The sequence below is a fragment of the Lepus europaeus genome, chromosome 13 (assembly GCF_033115175.1).
Source record: "Lepus europaeus isolate LE1 chromosome 13, mLepTim1.pri, whole genome shotgun sequence".
NCBI classification, from domain to species: Eukaryota; Metazoa; Chordata; class Mammalia; order Lagomorpha; family Leporidae; genus Lepus; species Lepus europaeus.
Window position 1 is genome coordinate 32,958,411 of NC_084839.1, and position 18,629 is coordinate 32,977,039.

At 42.2% G+C, this 18,629-nt stretch overlaps 1 protein-coding gene across 4 annotated transcripts in view; it reads left to right on the top strand.

Moving 5' to 3' along the window:
* CRIM1 (cysteine rich transmembrane BMP regulator 1) overlaps positions 1 to 18,629 on the top strand; it is a 205,276-nt gene that overhangs the window by 154,514 nt on the left and 32,133 nt on the right. For 3 of the 4 annotated variants that reach the window (XM_062209253.1, XM_062209254.1, XM_062209256.1), the window contains 4 exons: positions 7,752 to 7,908; positions 8,920 to 9,041; positions 10,192 to 10,401; positions 14,198 to 14,413. In XM_062209253.1, coding sequence (XP_062065237.1) covers positions 7,752 to 7,908; positions 8,920 to 9,041; positions 10,192 to 10,401; positions 14,198 to 14,413 — 705 coding nt within the window. The remainder of the gene's footprint in view (positions 1 to 7,751; positions 7,909 to 8,919; positions 9,042 to 10,191; positions 10,402 to 14,197; positions 14,414 to 18,629) is intronic. The other variant, XM_062209255.1, reaches the window with a different exon arrangement.

Below are 18,629 nucleotides of genomic sequence, written 5' to 3' on the forward strand. Positions count from 1 at the left end.
CCTGTAAGCCTCCACCCATGTGGGACCGTCTTGCCTTCAGGCACTTGTTTCTGTTCAGGGAAGGGGCAGTCTGTCTGATGCACCAATCTGGCATTTGTACCTCCCTTTAGAAAGCCTAGTTGATCAGAGAGTTGTTTTTAGCAGCCACATTTGTTTACTCAAATGGTCAGCTTTGTTTTTTTTAATGTCAAGATAAATTGGTAATTGTGTAATGAAGAGTTTTTATTTCAGTCCTCCTAATGCCTGTTACGTTAGAGGTATTAGCTGTATTAGCTATCCATCCTTTCATACGTGGAACCAAACCTTAAATTATTTTCGGAACATTTTTAAAGTACCAATTTCCTAGTTCCTGGTCACCTCCTCCTCTTCCTTCACCCGAGTTTGCTATTGTGAAACTTTGACCGCCTGATGATGGTTACGTAAGAGTCCTGTCACTTTACCTTTCCTCAGAAAGTCTGAAGAAATAATTTCCCCCAACTCTAATTGAAGCAGTCAAAACATCTCTCTCACTATTTGCAAATTGAACCTATTAGGAAGATCTTCCTCTCCCATGTCTTTGACTTAAGGTTGCACTCTGTCTTTTTAAAAAGGAGCATCTGTGTGTACTGCCTGCAGTGCAGCTCCGTGTCATTCAGAAGATCAGTGCATTCGCATCAAGTTTCTGACACATTTTTACTAACCATTCATTGTTTGCACATTTCACCTCTTCTATCTTTTCTTTGACCTAATATTTACAGAGTACCTACAAAGTTCCAGGTGCTGCACTAGGTGCTGTGTTCACAAAGTTGAATAAAATGCAAATCCTGATCTAAAATAATTCCTGTAGATAAAACACTGAAGTATCATGATCTTAAGCCAAATGCTGTAACTTACAAAAGTAACTCCTGCTAAGGGCAAGAACTCAAGCTCCTGCTCCTAAGACCAGGAAAGTAACTGCCCATGTCCCAGGGCTGTGCTCAGTGGGTATGGGCTGCATGAATGAGCAGGGAACCTTCAGGATCAAGGATGCCTGAGATCCCCTCCCAGAGTCTCTGTGTTCTGATGATACAGAGTCCATCTGGTCACGCTGAGATGCTTGACTTGGGTTACCTGAAAACGTGATTGAACACATTTGGAATCTGTTAGTTTGTCTCTATCATGCAGAAGTTAGGTGTACAGCATTCTACAGTCACCTCACCCATTGCTATTACTCATCCTGATCGTTTGACAGCTTTGGCCGCCACCCTTTTTGGGGATGAGTCAAGTGAAAGCAAATTCTGGGCTCTGGGTTGTTGGAGTCTTGTAAGAACAGCTCTCCTCTCAGGCTCTGGCCTGTCAGATCTGTGGCTGGGAGGCCAGAGCAAGCTGCCTGGCTCTGGCCTCTGTGTCCTCATCCATGAAGGACAGAAAGTAGTACCTAATTGATGGGTCATCTGGAGGACAGAATAAATGAATACATGCAAAGCTAGCTTTGTTGTCTGACAAATGGTATGTGTTTACTCTGCATGCTAGCTATTTTATAACATCCTTTTCTGAGTCAGCCAAGCCAGCAACATGGAAAGCCCCCAGCTTCCCTCTTGTGTTCCCACACCAGTCTGCCTCCAGTTCTTCCTGTCCTTTTTTTTTTTTTTTTTTTTTGACAGGCAGAGTTAGAGACAGAGAGAAAGGTCTTCCTTCCATTGGTTCACTCCCCAAATGGCCACTACGGCTGGCACTCTGCGCCGATCCGAAGCCAGGAGCCAGGTGCTTCCTCCTGGTCTCCCATGCGGGTGCAGGGCCCAACCACTTGGGCCATCCTCCATTGCCTTCCCAGGCCACAGCAGAGAGCTGGACTGGAAGAGGAGCAACCGGGACAGAACCCAACGCCCCAACCAGGACTAGAACCCCAGGTGCTGGCGCCACAGGCGGAGGATTAGCCAAGTGAGCCACGGTGCCGGCCTCTTCCAGTCCTCTTAAGACACTTGCTCCAACTGCCTTCCTTTAACTTTATCATTTGAATCCTCATCCTTTATCCTTCCTGTTTCTTTTTTTTTTTTGGAATTTTTTAAAATTTATTTGAAAGAGAGGAAGAGATCTTCTGACTGCTGGTTCTCACCAGATGACCCAGTGGCCTGGGCTGGGCCAAGCCAAAGCTAGGAGCCTGGAACTCCATCCAGGTCTGCCTCATGGGTGGCAGGGGCCCAGATATTTGAACCATCTTTGGATGCTTTTCCCAGGACATTAGCAGGGAGCTGGACCAGGAGTGAAGGAGCCAGGACTCAAACTGCACCTCACGGGATGCATGCATCACAGGTGGTAGCCCAACCCATTGTGCTACAACACCAGTCCCCATCTTGATTTTCAAAAGAAGAAAGTTCCTTGTCATCCAGTACGGCATAGTATTTTTTCCCCACCATTGCAGCTGCTTGATAGGTATTTGTCTTGTCCAAAATTCTCCATCATAATTTTCATCCAAACCTTTTCCGCATACAGTAACACTGACCTTTTTTTTAAAAAAATTTTTTTATTTACTTGAAAGAGACAGCATATAAATTTTCTCTTAGGAGTTAGATGTAGTTTCCATTGGCATTAATATTTCTTAAAATAAGGTCAGCACCAAATAAATTGTTCTCCTCTCTTCATCAGTTTGTTGTTTGTTCAATCAGTCTTGCTTCATCTGGCATTTCTTGAGTTCCTGCTATGTGCAGAGTACTAGAGGGATACAAAGCATGTAACAGAGTAGGCATTTGTCCTAACATTTAAGATGCCCGTGAACCACATCACAGTGCCTGGGTTCCAGATTCCTACCAATGTAGAACCTGGGTGGCATCAGGGGGTCCATGTGGTTGGGTCCCTGTCACCCACAGGAAGAGACCCTGATTGAGTTCCCAGCTCCTGGCTTCAGCCACTGAGGAACAAGCCAGCAGAAGACACTCCTTCTGTCTCTGTCTCAAATATCCTTTTTAAAAGGGAAGACAAAAATAGCCCTTACCCTTAACCACTGTTGGTATATATAATATTGAACATGCTAATATGTTGTAATTGTGTTACAGTATAATTTAGGGTATTATAGACAATCTCAGTAAGATTGAAATGGAAACATGTCTGATAAAGAGTTCTTTTGTTTGAACATATAGTAGTTGTGTTGTTTTAACCTATAACAATATTCTTGCAACACTGCTAATAAAAGCAATGTGCCAAGAGCATATGGAGAATTTAAATCACTCCGACAGTTTCTCAAACACAGGTTTAAAATGAAGAAAAAAATAAATGGTAGGAAAAGTTTAAGAGAAGAGGGTAGCTGCAAAAATTAAAACTAAAATCATTTAAATAAGGTGTTAGTAACCTAACTATTGGTATGGGCTATAATAACGTTACTTCTTAACAAAAAAAAAAAAAAAAAAAAGAGTTATCTGACATAATACCCTGAAGCTTATTATATAAACTGTATGGATTAAATTACATCTATATGAATTAAGTGGAGTCAATATTTTAGCATCTTACTGTTCACATTTTTAAGTCAAGTGGATTTGATTGCATCGTTTATAACTTCTCTTCTAGTTCTAATGTGCTTGAAATCTTGGAATTAAGGATGCTCTGATGTACAAATTGATGCATACATATGAAGTAGGGAGAGAAGAGCCTTTATACTTTTTCATGAAATCTGTATCTGAACCAAGCGCTCCAAGAAGGTCGTGGCACCAAATACAAGGAGGCAGACTGCTTGTTTTCATTTATTATTATAATTGTGAGCTAACATCTGTCAGGGTCCAGCATTGCATTTCCTTGTGTAATAGTCTCAGCAGCTTCCTGGCCATTCCTGAGGACAGTTGGTAGAAACTGGCGGTATCTCAGAGGTGGAAGTACTGCAACAAAGATGGGTGCAGCGCAGCCCTCAGGGACGCTGTTCGCATTGTGTTCTCCTTGGGGTTGCACTTAGGATCAAGTGCATTCTTGGTGCTAAAACCAGATTCCTCTGCTTTCCCTAACTAAATAGAAAGCTTACATCGACCAGCTACAGCATACAGTCCCTATAGTCTGCCAGTATTTATCACTTTCTCTTCAATGGTAATTTTCCCCCAGTGAATTGAGAAGCACTTTCAGATCACAGCAAAAGCATAATGCTGAGAAATTATGAACATAAAGCCATGTTTTTCCTCTTAGCTGTCTCAAGTGATGCACCAAAGCTTTCCAGACAAACTGAGAAGCCCCTCCCTTCCATGAAGAAGCTATTTCCAGTCTCATTGCTCTGCTTTTTATTTGAACGACTGTCTCAGGGATCTATTTCTCTTCAGAAAAATTCGTAAATGAGATACATAGATCTAGGACTTCTCTCCAGTCTTTAATGGTTCCTATTTCTGAACTAGAAAATGTATTTTAAGATATTTAGCAAAATCAGAGTAAGTCTTTTTCATGCTGTTATTTCTCTGTTAATATAGCAGCCTTGAGGATGGAGGGGTTAGTGGCAAGAACATAGATTGAGACGTCCACTCAGCAAATATTTGTTGAATGCCCACGCCACGCTAAACACTACACTAGTCACTGGACTATAAGAAAATACTGTAACATTTATATAGTTATATACTATAACATTTATAATGTAAATACCGTAAGAAAATATGTCCCAGCCCTGGAACTCTCTTCTGTTGGGGAGCAGAGTTGATGTAGTCCAGACCGTAGCATGCAGGTAAGCAATTCCAAGTCAGTGAAGCACAAGAGCATCCCTTTCCTCGGCATCAGAACCAAGCTGCTTTCTAGAGAATACCCTGGGGGCTGGCCCTGTGGCATAGCAGGTAAAGCCGCTGCCTGCAGTGCCAGCATCCCATATGAGCACTGGTTCAAGTCCTGGCTGCTCCACTTCCAATACAGCTCTCTGCTATGGCCTGGGAAAGCAGTAGAAGATGGCCCAAGTCCTTGGGCCCCTGCACCCGCATGGGAGACAAGGAAGAATCTCCTGGGCTTTGGATCAGTGCAGGCCCAACCGTAGCGGCCAACTGGGGAGTAAACCAATGGGTAGAAGACCTCTCTCTCTGCCTCTTTTCTCTCTATGTAACTTGATAAAGTTATAATTTACTTGATAAAGTAAATAAATAAATCTTTAAAAAAAATAAAGAATACCCTGTATTTCAGTAAACATAGCAGCCTTTATTTGGAATTCCCTTCCAATGCAGATCAAAGTTAGGTTAAAGACAAATTTGGTTTTTATCTAATTGGTTGAATTTGAATGATGACAATTTTCTTTAAGGATTAATGTAGAACATTCTAGATTAAGATATATGGAGAAACTTCTGTTTATAGAACACTATAAAAATAAAGGCACAAAGGTGCTTGAACTTCAAAGTTCCACTGAATTTAATCCCCAAGAGTGTCAACTCCAGGAAGTTCTAGGAGTATTTTTAATTCATCTATTTCCCAACATAATCCACTTGGTGTCATGACTTAAAAATTCTTGTGATAGAAAAATAGGTCGCAACTTAGTTCTCTGTGTCAGCAAAAGAAACGTGGCTATGAAAGTCTTCTCCCTCTTCATCATTCCCATAATAATGGGAAATGAAAAATGATGACCTTCCAAGTCATATAATTACAAATTTTTTAATGAGCCATTTAGAATTTCTCTCTTAAAGATGCAGATTAGTATTCAGTTGCTTCACAGTGTGATGCAAACCTGTGAGGTTATATTGAATGTGTAATGAAAGGTTTATGATAATGACAAAGGAGAAAATGATCCCATAAATCACACTTTCCTTTTTTAAAAGATAACATTAAATATACAAATGTTGCCAACCAAGATTCTATCTAAAAATATTTATGTAAAACATGGACTCATTTCACCTATTAATTGTAGTTAGTTTAATTTTAGATTATAAGATTTGTGTGTGAAAGGTACAAATACATTCTGTTTTTCCTAGTATGTTATACATTATTATTATATTTGTGCTTAAAGAGTGTCCAAATAAAGTAAAAATTCATTAATCACTCTAACAGTAACAGTCTGTGGCTCCCATCTTACCAGTCCATGCAGACCCATATTCAAGCATTGCCATACTTTTGGCCATGATCATATCAACTTTTCTTCTTTAAATTTGCTTGTCTCTCAAATTCTGTATTCAATTCAGACAGGTCTCAACTTACTTTATTTATATCACAAAGCTTGCTTTTCTTAACATTTTTATTCCCTGTATTTCTCCGCAAAGCTCTTAATCAAAACCTTTCAAAATCATTTTACAAGGTTCTGTGAAGCTCTTCTCTCCAGTAGTTGATTTTGCCAATCACTTCATAGCTTATTCCCTTTTTTTTTTTTTTAAGGATTGAATAATTGATTTGAAAGGAAAGACGCAAAGAAAGAGATCTTCCATCTTCTAGTTCATTCCCCAAATGGCAGCAACAGCCAGAGCTAGACCAGGCTGAAGGCAGGAAGCTTGGAACTTTATCCCATTCTCCCACATGAAGACCCAAGCACCTGGGGCATCTTTCACTGCCTTTCCAGGCACATTAGTAGGAAACTGAATTGGGTGGAAGTAGTGTAGCCAGTACTCGAACTAGGCACTCTGATAAAGGATGTTGGGGTCACAGTGTCATCCCCTTTCCTTTTCCCTTCTGAAAAAAATGTGATAGGAGCAGGCGTTTTGTGCAACAAGTAAGATACTACTTGAGATGTCTGCATCCCATATTACAGTTCCTGTTTTGAGTCCTGGCTTTTCCACTTCCAATCTAGCTTCCTACTAATGTGTATGTACCCTGGGAGGCAACAGGTGATAGCTTAAGTACCTGGGTCCCTGCCACCCAGATGAAATTCTGGGCTCCTGGCTTCAGCTTGGCCCTGTCCTGACTGTTACATGTATTTGGAGAGTGAACCAGAGAATAGAAGATCTCTCTCCACCTTTACTTTTTTATAAAGGAAGGATAAGAAATCTCTATGCTACATGCAGTATGACATATTATATGATACCATCTAATACCCATAGAGTAAATATTATGTGAATTTAACATTATGTGATCTAACACCCATAGAGTAAATATTATGCATTATCATGGGCATGCAGTAGAATTAAAGTAGCCAATGATATTTGGAGAGTATGTTTCTGATTCCCACATTTTAACATAAATGGTTATCAGTGATTTAAGGTGACTAATAAAAAATTCATGAAAAAATGCACTTGATCATTAACAGTCACCAGCTTACTTGCTCTTCAATATTCTGCAAGACTGCTAGATTCACAACCTTTAGAAATCCATTCTTCAGAGTAATTTTTTATATTCTTCTTAGAACAAAGTCATATTGTACTAACCATGAAATAGCACAATCTGTATTTTCTCTTTTTTTTAAGGATTTATTTATTTATTTGAAAGTCAAAGTTATGGAGAAGGAGAGGCAGAGAGAAAGAGAGATGTCTTCCATTCGCTGGTTCAGTCACCAAATGGCCACAACAACCAGGGCTGGGCCAGGCTGAAGCCAGGAGCCAAGAGCTTCGTCCAAGTCTCCCGTGCAGATGCAGGGACCCAAGCACTTGTCCCATCCTCCACTGCTTTCCCAGACACATTAGCAGGGAGCTGGATCAGAAGTGGAACAACTGGGACTTGAACTGGTGCCCATATGGGATGCAGGCGCTGCGGTTGGCTTCTTTACCTGCTACAGCACAGTGCTGACCCCACAATCTGCATTTTCTAGCTTGTGTGATGCCGTGGAAGAGCTGAGAAATTTAAATTTGTGCAAGGCTGGGGGATTTGGGAAATGTGTTGTTTGGATGTGCTGTTGTCTTTGGAAGAAACACGCTGTTTGTGTGTCTCCACAGGAGAAGAGCTGTGCGCAGGCCTTAAACATGGCTGCACCTTGGACTGTCCCTTTGGTTTCCTAACTGATGCCCACAACTGTGAGATCTGTCAGTGCCGCCCACGGCCCAAGAAGTGCAGACCCGTAATCTGTGACAAGTACTGTCCACTTGGATACCTGTACGTATTTCTTAATTCAGAAAACCTATGACGGTTTGATGGAACGGTCACACTCATTTTACTGGCTGTTTTGTATGTGTGTGTGAATGACTCAATAATGTACTGAGTCCTGAATATCCATACTTGTTTAGATAGGTAATTTGGAAAGCAGGGAAAGGATTGTGTCGCCAAAGATAACCAAGTTTTACTATCTTATGGAAATGGGCCATGTGATGTGAAATATCATTGAGACTGCCTAAGAGAGTGGGGAGCAGAATTGCCATGATATCCCAGAGGCTACTTTATCATAATTTATTTAACCTATACCTTAAGATAGGTTGATAGCAATGCATTCACAATAAAGAGCATCCTACTTACCCTGCCAAGGTTTCTTACCTTGCATCCAGTTAGTGGCTCATAACATTTTTCTTTATGTAGCAACAGATTTGAAAGTTAATAAATTCAAGTTCAATAGCTTAAATAATAAGTTTAACCAATAGTCTCTGTGGCTTTTAATCTTTATCAGTCTTTATGTAGCATTCCCAGATTTATAGGACCTTAAATTCTCCTCCTTTCTTCTGAGAGTTTTCAGCAGATATCTCATTGAAATTTTAACTAGCATCTAGAATCCCTCAGAGGATGTGATCATGTAAAGAAGACAGTAATTCTAACGAAAGAAGAGCTTTTGCCCCCAATTGTGGTCTCCAGCGTTGACCAGCAATGAGTTGCACATTCATCTGTTTCTGTTGTGCTGTCACTTTTCCTAATTAAATCAACTGTCATGTCGTTGGGATTCTGTCAGTCACATACTGGAAGCACTTAAGTGCTTGGGCTTTTCTAAACCTTGGTCATGGGTGAGTGGTGGTTATGGCCACAGGGAGCTAATTACATATCACTGCAAGAGTCTTTGAAACAAAAGTCAAGTCACTCTGCTTAATAGCAGTATCACTTCATTGACCCTTGGTCTGAGTTCTTGGACATCATTTGAGGCTTTTTGATTTTCTGACCTCTGACAAAATTTTAATTACCCAGGAAGAATAAGCACGGCTGTGACATCTGTCGCTGTAAGAAATGTCCAGAGCTCCCGTGCAGTAAAATCTGCCCCTTGGGGTTCCAGCAGGACAGTCACGGCTGTCTTATCTGCACGTGCAGAGGTAAGTTTGACCGCATGGCCCTTCTCCCTCAAAGCCGCCAGGGGCACCGAGACAAAGAGCAGGAGGACATTGTGTAGAGCAAACAATTGAAGTGATTGCTGCCTTCTCAGTCACAAATGCCGCTCCCTGTGGGACCATCCCACAGGACCCCCTTCTCCTTTCATCGTAACAGAATGAAGCCTCAGAATAGAATTGAAAGTCAGCGTATGAACAGGCACACTGCCCAAATCAATTACTTCTGAGCTCTTCACTTTTACCTGTCCCGGGAACTTTAGCCTGCAGCACATTGATCTTGACCCCAGTGGAGTCTCCCGTTGTTCAGGAGTGGAATGGGTGTAGTTGCTACAGTAAAGGTCCCCAAAGTCCTTGAAGGCTGCTGTAGCGGAAGTTTCTGGCTGGTGTGTTTCCTGCTCAGGCACATGGCAGCCTACAGCTGTTGTGTAAGCACAAGTCCCAGGTATCCCTGATGCTTGAGAGTTCCTGCTCCAGGCACGTAGCTGAAGTCATTGAGGGTGTGTCTTAGCTGCCATTTCTGCCCTTACCCAGGCCCCAGCCCCACTGCACATCCCAATGCCTTGTAGTTGACAGCGTGATCTACAGATTAGGCAATAAATGGTCCCTCAGGTTTGTTTTGTGGGGTTTTTTTTGTTTGTTTTTTTTGTTTGTTTGTTTTTTTGGCACAGTTGGACAGTTAATCCCTGCATAGTGTTTGTAAGGAGACAGAGAACAAAGGTCTAGTCCCTGTTTCAGTTGTTGCACAGGAACCTATTAGCTGCACCAGGCTCAGGATTTCCCTATTGGATGAAACTTCTAGAGTGATCATTCTATATATACACTAAATATATATGTACAGTACCCATTGGAAAACCAGTGCTTGTATAAAATACCAAAAAGTGGAGTGAAAGAATAAAAATCAGCTAAGACCCCACCCGTAGAGGAGACACTTGCAGGGTTCTTTTCTGTCTCTTCCCCCTTTTTTCAACATTGAGAGCATATTGATGTAAACTCTTTTCACAAACATTTCCCATATCCCTGACTGTCCTTTGTCAACAGATTTTGGTGGCTGGGTTCCATTAGACCTAAGGACATTAGGGGCTGTATCTCCTGTGCAGTAGCTGCTTCTTTACCAGGCTGCCTTCTGTCTGTCCAGAGGTCCCTGCTTCAGCCGGGCCACCCGTCTTGTCAGGCACATGTCTGTCCATGGATGGCCATCACCATAAAAATGAGGAAAGCTGGCATGATGGGTGCCGGGAATGCTACTGTCACAATGGACGGGAAATGTGTGCCCTGATCACCTGCCCGGTGCCTGCCTGTGGCAACCCCACCATTCATCCTGGACAGTGCTGCCCGTCCTGCGCAGGTAAAAGCTGGCCGCCGTCTCGTATGCTCCACCTGACTTCTGCCTTGCAGGGCTTTGTACACACCTGTATCTCCGGGGGACATGCAGAGGACAGCCCCTGGCACACTTGCCAGCTCTCCATGGTTTCTGTCAACAACGGCCACAAAATCAGCCGGGCGCTCCAAATGATTAGCCAAAGACCAGAGAGAACTCTTAAGGCTCTAGAAACTGTTCTCCTTACTTTTTTTTTTTTTTTAAAGATTTATTTATTTATTTGAAAGGCAGAGGTAGAGAGAGAAACAGATCTTCCATCTAATGGTTCACTCCCCAGATGGCCGCAACAGCCAGAGCTGCACTGATTTGAAGCCAGGAGCCTCCTCTGAGTCCCCCACACATGTGCAGGGGCCCACGGACTTGAGCCATCTTCTGCTTTCCCAGGTCTCAGCAGAGGGCTGAATCGGAAGTGGAGCAGCCGGGACTTGAACCGGTGCCCACATGGGATGCTCGCACTGCAGGCAGCAGCCTCACTCACTACGCCGCAGCGCCAACCCCATCTCCTTACTTTTGAATGGTTTACTCAATTATATTTAGGTCTTTAAATCACATTTTTGTGAAGGTTGGTGAGCTCATATGTATTAAACTGCAGCTCTCCTTTTGATTAATAGTGTTATGAAGGCTGAATGCCTTAGTTAATTAGAGGGGATTAGTGCTAGTGTTATTTATTCTGTAAAAGCTTATTGCTTATAAACTAATATATCCAAGAGGTAGAGATTCCTCAAGTCTGTCACTAGGACTCTTTTTTTAAGTTATGGACATGTGGCACTTTTGTCAAATGGAGGAATTTAGAGAGACCACACATCCTGAACGTTTAAAAATCACAGTTATATCACTATGTTCCTAAATCTGTATAAATGAAATATATGACTCTTGTAAAGCCTAAATAAAATTTTTTTAAAACAATCACAGTTATGGCCATCAAGGTAAGTTGTCAGAAGAACAGAGTTGTGGATCATGGGAGTCTGCAGTATGGTTGTCAGAAACAGTACTTATCACCATAAAATCTCACCTTTGTCTCTGAAGAGCTCAGCACACTTCTGCATCTGTTACACCTTCTACTGTGCAGGCCACTTGGAGTTAGAGAAAAGTATTCTAGAGAAAAAGACATAGGAAGATTAACTCTCTTACCCAAGTAAAATGATACATCCGCTGGAAGTCTGGGAGAAATGAAGTCTCTCGAGTCCCTTTAACATTTAAAGGTCCTAGCAGATGCCATTGCCTCCGGTCAGTCCCGGCTGAGTGTGTCCACCTGTGTGAAGGCCCAGTCCTTATGCCCCAAGCAGGACTGGGGTAGGGGGGTGGCCTCCCACTGGCCAGGTTGCACCTGCCTTCCTGCCCTGGTTGGGGGTGGATAAAGGGATTCTTGAAGACCCCTTTAGCTCTGCAATTCTGTACACTTCAGTCACTACAAGATCAAAGTGACAGGCACTGGAAAACCAGTGCTTATATAAAATACCAAAAAGTGGAGTGAAAGAATAAAAATCAGCTAAGACCCCACCCGTAGAGGAGACACTTGCAGGGTTCTTTTCTGTCTCTTCCCCCTTTTTTCAACATTGAGAGCATATTGATGTAAACTCTTTTCACAAGCATTTCCCATATCCTGGTCCCTGGGCAGGCCCATATTATGGTGAAAAAGAGATGCTTGCTTTGTTTCCCTGTAGTTCAGTTAGCTGTGTTGATACTTTTTTCCTATGTAGATTCTACTAGTTAAATGTGAAAAACCACTAGTTTCCATTGCATCAGATGGTAAACCAGCAGTTTAATGAGAGAGCTCTGTGGACTCTTGGGGAAAAAAAAACAGGTAACTGACCTAAGACCTGAAAGGGGAGTATTTTCTCTATTTCAGAGATCTGGAAAGTTTCTGTGCACACAGAGAGATACTGCCGTATAGTTGCAGATGTGTGATTATCTGGATAAACGCAAAGCACCTCCGTGAAATATGGATATGCAGCATGGTGTTTTTTTCCAGTCTTGTCTTTCTTGGTTTGCCCTGTGGGGATGTCTCTAACTACAAAGCCTAGAGCTGTTTCATTCATGGACTCCTACTTACAAGATTTTCTGGTTTTCTTCCTGGGATAAGTGAGCTACTCCTGATAGAAAACCTCTCAGATTTTTCTCTTTCTTACTCTCTACCTTTCGGTTTTTTTTTTTTTTTTTTCAGCCTGTCACATCTCTCCAGCCCCTCTCATGCTTTGTACTGAAGCACAGAGTATATAGCAAAGGGACTGGGAAGGTGGGACGCACACTCACACATCATCTCTCACCTGACCACCTCCCTCCATGGAGCACTTAAAAGGGCAGTCACTGTCCCCTCTAAGCCTTTTTCCAGCATTGATTTAGTAATGTCCTTTGGAACAGTTTTTTTCTTAAACCACAGGAAACTGACTGTTTTTTCATCTTACCCCAGCTCAGTCTTCATTCTGATTATCTTCCTAACTGTTCATTTGCTGGAAATTCTGTCCAACTGTTTGTAAGTATAAGCATCAGCTAATGTCAGTTTTCTGTAATGTGTCCATTTGGTCAAAATTCTGGTCTTTATTAGTTCCCTAAACATAAAACTGGAGTTGCCTTATTAGCTGGAAATCACCCCAAGCCACATTTTCTCATCAGTGTCTTTGACTCTACCACTTTGAAAGTACAGCCCCAGGGTACTCGTAGGCAGTCTCAGCTCTGAGCATCCCTGCACAGACAAGGTAGTTCTGGGGCCCAACTTGCACTGAGCTCCAAGCACGAGCTAGCCAGGATGGCTCCAGACTACCTCTCGGCAGGAGTCAACACTGTCAACACCTTCTCCGAGTGCTTGTTGTGTTTGGATGACACAAACGTGGTTAACGTCTTCATCCATCTCATTTCCCCAGCACAACTTCAGGGAGACTCCCAGTACCTCTCCAGACATTTTCAGCATTAAATTTCCCTCTCCATCATTATTATCTCCTCAAGGGACCAAAGCCAGCTCTCCTCTGGAGAGAGCAATCATAGTTATCATCAGCCTCTTAGCGTTTACCCCTCTTGATGATGATATCACCACGCAAATGTTTAGTCTCAGGTGAGGGTTTTCAGACTGTTGATTCTGTAGGAGCATTCCCGCTCAGTTTGCTGGCAGGCTGCTGCAAGTGGGGTGTGGCCTGCTGACAGCAGGATGTATTTCCAAGTGCTTGGAATCCCAGAGATAATGAAGTGGATCTAACATAGATCATCTGGAAGTTTTGTTTAATCTGGAGGCATATCCAGGGTCCAAACCACCATAGCCTTGGCTTCTAGTCCCTTGTCTGCACTCAATACCTTAAGCTCTCAGTTTCCTCATATGTAAAATAATGCCTTGCTCACAAGGTCAAAGTAGGAATAAATGAAATGAATAAATGTAAAGTGCTGATCCTGAAAATAACTGGGCTGTAGCAAGCATTCAGCACCTGAGAGCTCTTCATTCCAGACAACAACCACATATTCTCCAAGATGCCCGAAAGGCCCTCCTTCTTTTCTCTAGAACAGGATTCCCTTCCCTGTAACTTAATTCTCTGGCTGAATTCTCTCGGGACTATTGATGGCTGTGAACCACTTGGACCTCACTTCCTGAAATGAGCTCTTCTGTTATTGTCTTCTGCTTCTGTGCTTGGAATATTTTTTTCATCACTGTTCTCTTGATAAGAATAAAGTGCGATACTCAGCCAATTCATCTTTTCTGTCTTTTAAAGCAAACAACACCCTGGGAAGACTGCAAATGAATAATGTCTTTATGTTTTGCTTTCGTGTCCTTCTGCAGATGACTTCGTGGTGCAGAAGCCAGAGCTCAGCACTCCCTCCATTTGCCACGCTCCTGGAGGAGAGTACTTTGTGGAAGGAGAAACATGGAACATCGACTCCTGTACTCAGTGCACCTGCCACAGTGGCCGAGTGCTGTGTGAGACAGAGGTGTGCCCACCGCTGCTGTGCCAGAACCCCTCGCGTACCCAGGACTCCTGCTGCCCACAGTGCACAGGTAACTGACACAGTGTCTTGGCATGTGCTTGGCAGGGACGGGCATGGCTGTAGGATGCATCATTTTGCAGGACCCAGCAGCTCAGGCTGAACCCCATGGAGGAGCTCGACAAACCCAGGCAGGAACTCCTGGCAGCCTCTTCCTAAATTCATTCCCTTCTATCAGCCACATATTTGTGCAATCAGTGTGGCTTGCACATGAAGTGACTTTGGAAAATAAAGGAGATTGCTCTTTCTGCCATAATTTCCCCTTAAACTTACATCTCAGATTCAATGAGTATACCTAAGTAGAGACAACCCATGGAGATAGCCTTACTGTCTTAAATTATTCCAAATATTTTGCTAATGGGACAAATCAATCTTTGTCTTTAGTATATGTGAAGAACAATATTGGCAAACAATATAAGTTATTTGAAAAATTTAAGGGTGGTGAAGATACTCTGGAAAAAAAGCAAATGCCACCCCCTAAACATATTATGATGAATAAGTTAATATCCAAAAATATTAAGGGACTAGCTCTGTATGTGTATAAGGAATATTATTATTTTCTTTTTATTTCTCAGATAATCCGACCTTAGTAGGTAATTTTATGGTCTTGAAACAAATCGGTTTTAGTGAAAATTTGTCAAGATTTTAAACATAAGTTACTGGTATCACAATTAAAATAGTACTTCTAGTTAACACTTGACTATGTAACTTTTTAAAAAGATATTTAATTTGATGCACAAAATTGCCAAGTTGTTATAACTGGTTTTATTTTGTAATGATTATTTCCTTTTTTAAGACCTAAATAACGATTTACATTATAAATATTCATTCTTAGCAGTTCTTAGTTTCTGCTTATTAAAACATAAACCTCCATACTTTATTACTTTTTTTTTTTACATTGGATTATCTTGGCTGGCCAGAATCTGTTATTCTACCATTATATCCAGTGTAGTCAGAGCCTAAATTCTTCAATGGGCTCACATTTATTGTATTTTTTTCTTTGTGTTACTTGAACTAACAGGAATAGTGACATGATTTGTTGTCATCCTGGACTGCAGTCAGAGTGTAATTGTCTCAGTACAAAATTTTTGGTATGATTAGAGTCTGCTCGTCTGGGAAGCTTGACTGATAGAACATCTTTTTGGTGTAAAAAGAATTCACATATGTTACCTTTTTTTAGTATACATATGACGTATTCTCCACTAGATAGATAGATAGATAGATAGATAGATAGATAGATAGATAGATATTAGCATTATCGCGATTTTACTCAGGTCCAACCCTGCTGATGTTTCTCTGTTATTAGCCATGTCTGTTTCCATCCTCCCTGCAGAAATCATGTTATCTCTTCATGGTGATGATGAATTTGCATCCGTTTAGATACTCGCTTTCCAAATATTTGTGGAATGCCTGAGTTGAGCCACAGGGATTCCGAGGTTGGTGAGAACAGACACAGCCCCTGTGCTGTGGAGCAGTAGTCCAAAAGATGAACCCAACAGTCTAGGGTTCCACACTAAGTAAATAGTGATAATGTAAGAGGCGTGCCTTGAAAGGGAGGACGCAAGCCTGCATGTATCCCAGGAAGCTTTAACCGGGGGAAGCACCCCGGAGACATCTGTGCTAGGATCTGAGCGCTGACCCCAGGAGCTGACGATGGGAGAGGCAGTGGTGGGGTGAGACTTCTCTAGGACCCACTGGCTGGCCCAGATTCACTGACGGGATGCAGAGATACAGCCCACACAGCAGGAGAGCTGTGGGACATGGAACTCCTGAGAGGGCTAAGGCAAGCTCTCCCAGAGCAGGGTTCCTCAAGTTGAGGTGTGCATGTGCAGAGGCCCGTGGATTCCAGCGGGAAACTGTAGCTTTCCTGCATCCCTTGCTCTCTCTCCCATCGAGCACCTCCTTGTTGTGCCTGGGTTGACTTCTCATTTATAAATACAAGCCTGGATGATTGCATTTCTCTCCATTGAGCGATATTCCTCATCTTCAACATATGAGGACTTTCTGTTTTATCTGTTAGTATTCCAAAGACTCCTCTTATGTCTTGAGTAAGACCATGTCCAGTATCTCTGTGTTAAAGTCAATCACCTAGCCCCCAGTAGATCTAGACTTTCCCATTCATAGCTGTACTGCAGTGATAAGAAGTCTTAAAAGCCAACGTATCATTTTTTTCACAGCATAGTAAATTTCTGCAGTAGCGTCCATAAGTGGTACATTACAGATCTAGAAAAATAACACCTTTGATTTTAGGACACTTGCAATCTCAAATATCTCAAAATGATATATTTGTTGAAGAGCTGCATCTCTCCTGGAGATCCTCTCTAGAACTCTGTCATTCCCTCTCCCTTCCACTTCCCATGTTCTAGGCTAAGCAAGGTCTGGTAGGGAAATGGATTCATGAAGACAGATTAAGCATCCCTGCAGGTACACTACTTCCTCAACATATAGAAGAGAAACAATAGGAAAGGATCTGTTTCTTTTTTTATAACTTTAAAATTTTTTCTTTCTTTTCTAGACTTGGAAAACAAGTGTAGTATAGATGAGGAGGGGGCCATAGAAAAGAAATAAAGGGTGAATGACCATCAACTTTTACAAAAACTGATAAAAGTAAAATAAAGGAGTAAATGTTTTTGAAACAGTATAAAGAAGGGGCCTCGTGAGTAGGAAAAGGGGAAGAGAGGCCCAAAGAAGGGAAGTGCTGTGCCAAGACTCCAAATGGCATTTACACTCAGAGTTTGGATGGGAACCTCCTGCCTAGTACACAGAGACCTGCACACCCTGTGGCTCAGCTTTAAGTGTTTTTCCGCTGCTTCCAGCACATCCCAGTGACCTCCAGGCGTCTCTCCAGGCCTCAATAAGAGGCCTCCAGATTCTAGGATATTATCTCCACAGCCATTTCATTGCTGCTGTCCCTTCTTCCTCTTCTGAATTTTTAGGGCCAAGATCAAGTGTCGGTTCTAAGAGCTAAGCAAGCTAATGTAAGCCACAGAAACCCACTGGTGATTTGCAGGGTGGAGTGTGGACAAGAGTGAATTGTCCTTTTTCCATCTGCGGCAAAAGTTTGCATTGGCCCATCTATTAAAGAAGAAATTATCCCTAGACATAGAGAAAGGAATCCCATTTTACCATCTTTGCTCAGTATGGATGGGGTCTCTGGAACCATAGCTGAAATCAGATCTCACAGGTAGAACCATACCTGAGTTTGGAGCAGTGGAACCAATCACTCTTCTTTCACTTGTGCCTTCTGCCTGCAGGACTGGTAATAGGAGATACGGTGGCACAATTTGAAAGAGAATTTGAGCCAATTCCATTATACTGGCTTCCTCTGTCCCCTGGAAAGGGCCCCTAATGGAGCAGCTGCCCTTGTACTCAAAGCAGCTCCTCTTAGCAACTCAAATTCATTGGCCATAGGGTATGTTCACGAGGCCAAGGGAAGGAAAACGAACTTCAGAGCTTCTGCATAAAAAGATAACTACATGCCTGTCTCAGGCATTTGTATTTCATGACTGAAAATACCAGAGCGTATGAAGTTGATTCTGAGAGGAACTGAGTCTAACTCTTTTTGGCCACGTATGCATTGAGAAAATGGGATTCTCTTAGGGGGTTGCTGGGTAGGACTGTCCTGGCTCTGTCTAGACTCCCGACTGGTGAGGATGCTTGGAAGTACTTTCTTTTACTGTAGGATCATGACATTTCTCCCATCCAAGTACTAACCAGGCCCGACCCTGCTTAGCTTCCAAGATCAGATGAGATCAGGAGCGTTCAGGGTGATATGGCCGTAGACTGGATCATGACATTTCTGAACCAAGAACTGCACCAACTTAGATTTTCCTTTCTACTTGAGGTTACGATTTTCATTCATTTCATTGGTTCTAACCTCCCAAAAAGATATCTGGGTTTTCTGGTGTCTTTCTCTTTCTGTTTCAAGTTGCAACTTGATTTGTGGAACCTCTAAGTTAAAGACTTTAAATAGCAAAGACATAAATGGCTTCCAGGTGGCTTCTGTTTGGTTGCATCCTTATGAGTAATTGACATTTCTTATCTTTGAACCCTTTGTGTAGATGCCTGAACAGTGATAGTCTGGTACATGAAACTCTGGGCATTGATTGGTTAGGATGGCTTGTGACCACAGATCAGATAAAACCCAGAGACAATTTTTAAGCAAATAAGGATTCATTTTACAAGAAGTTTGGGGGCAGATGTTTATCAGCATTGATTCTGGGTTGTTT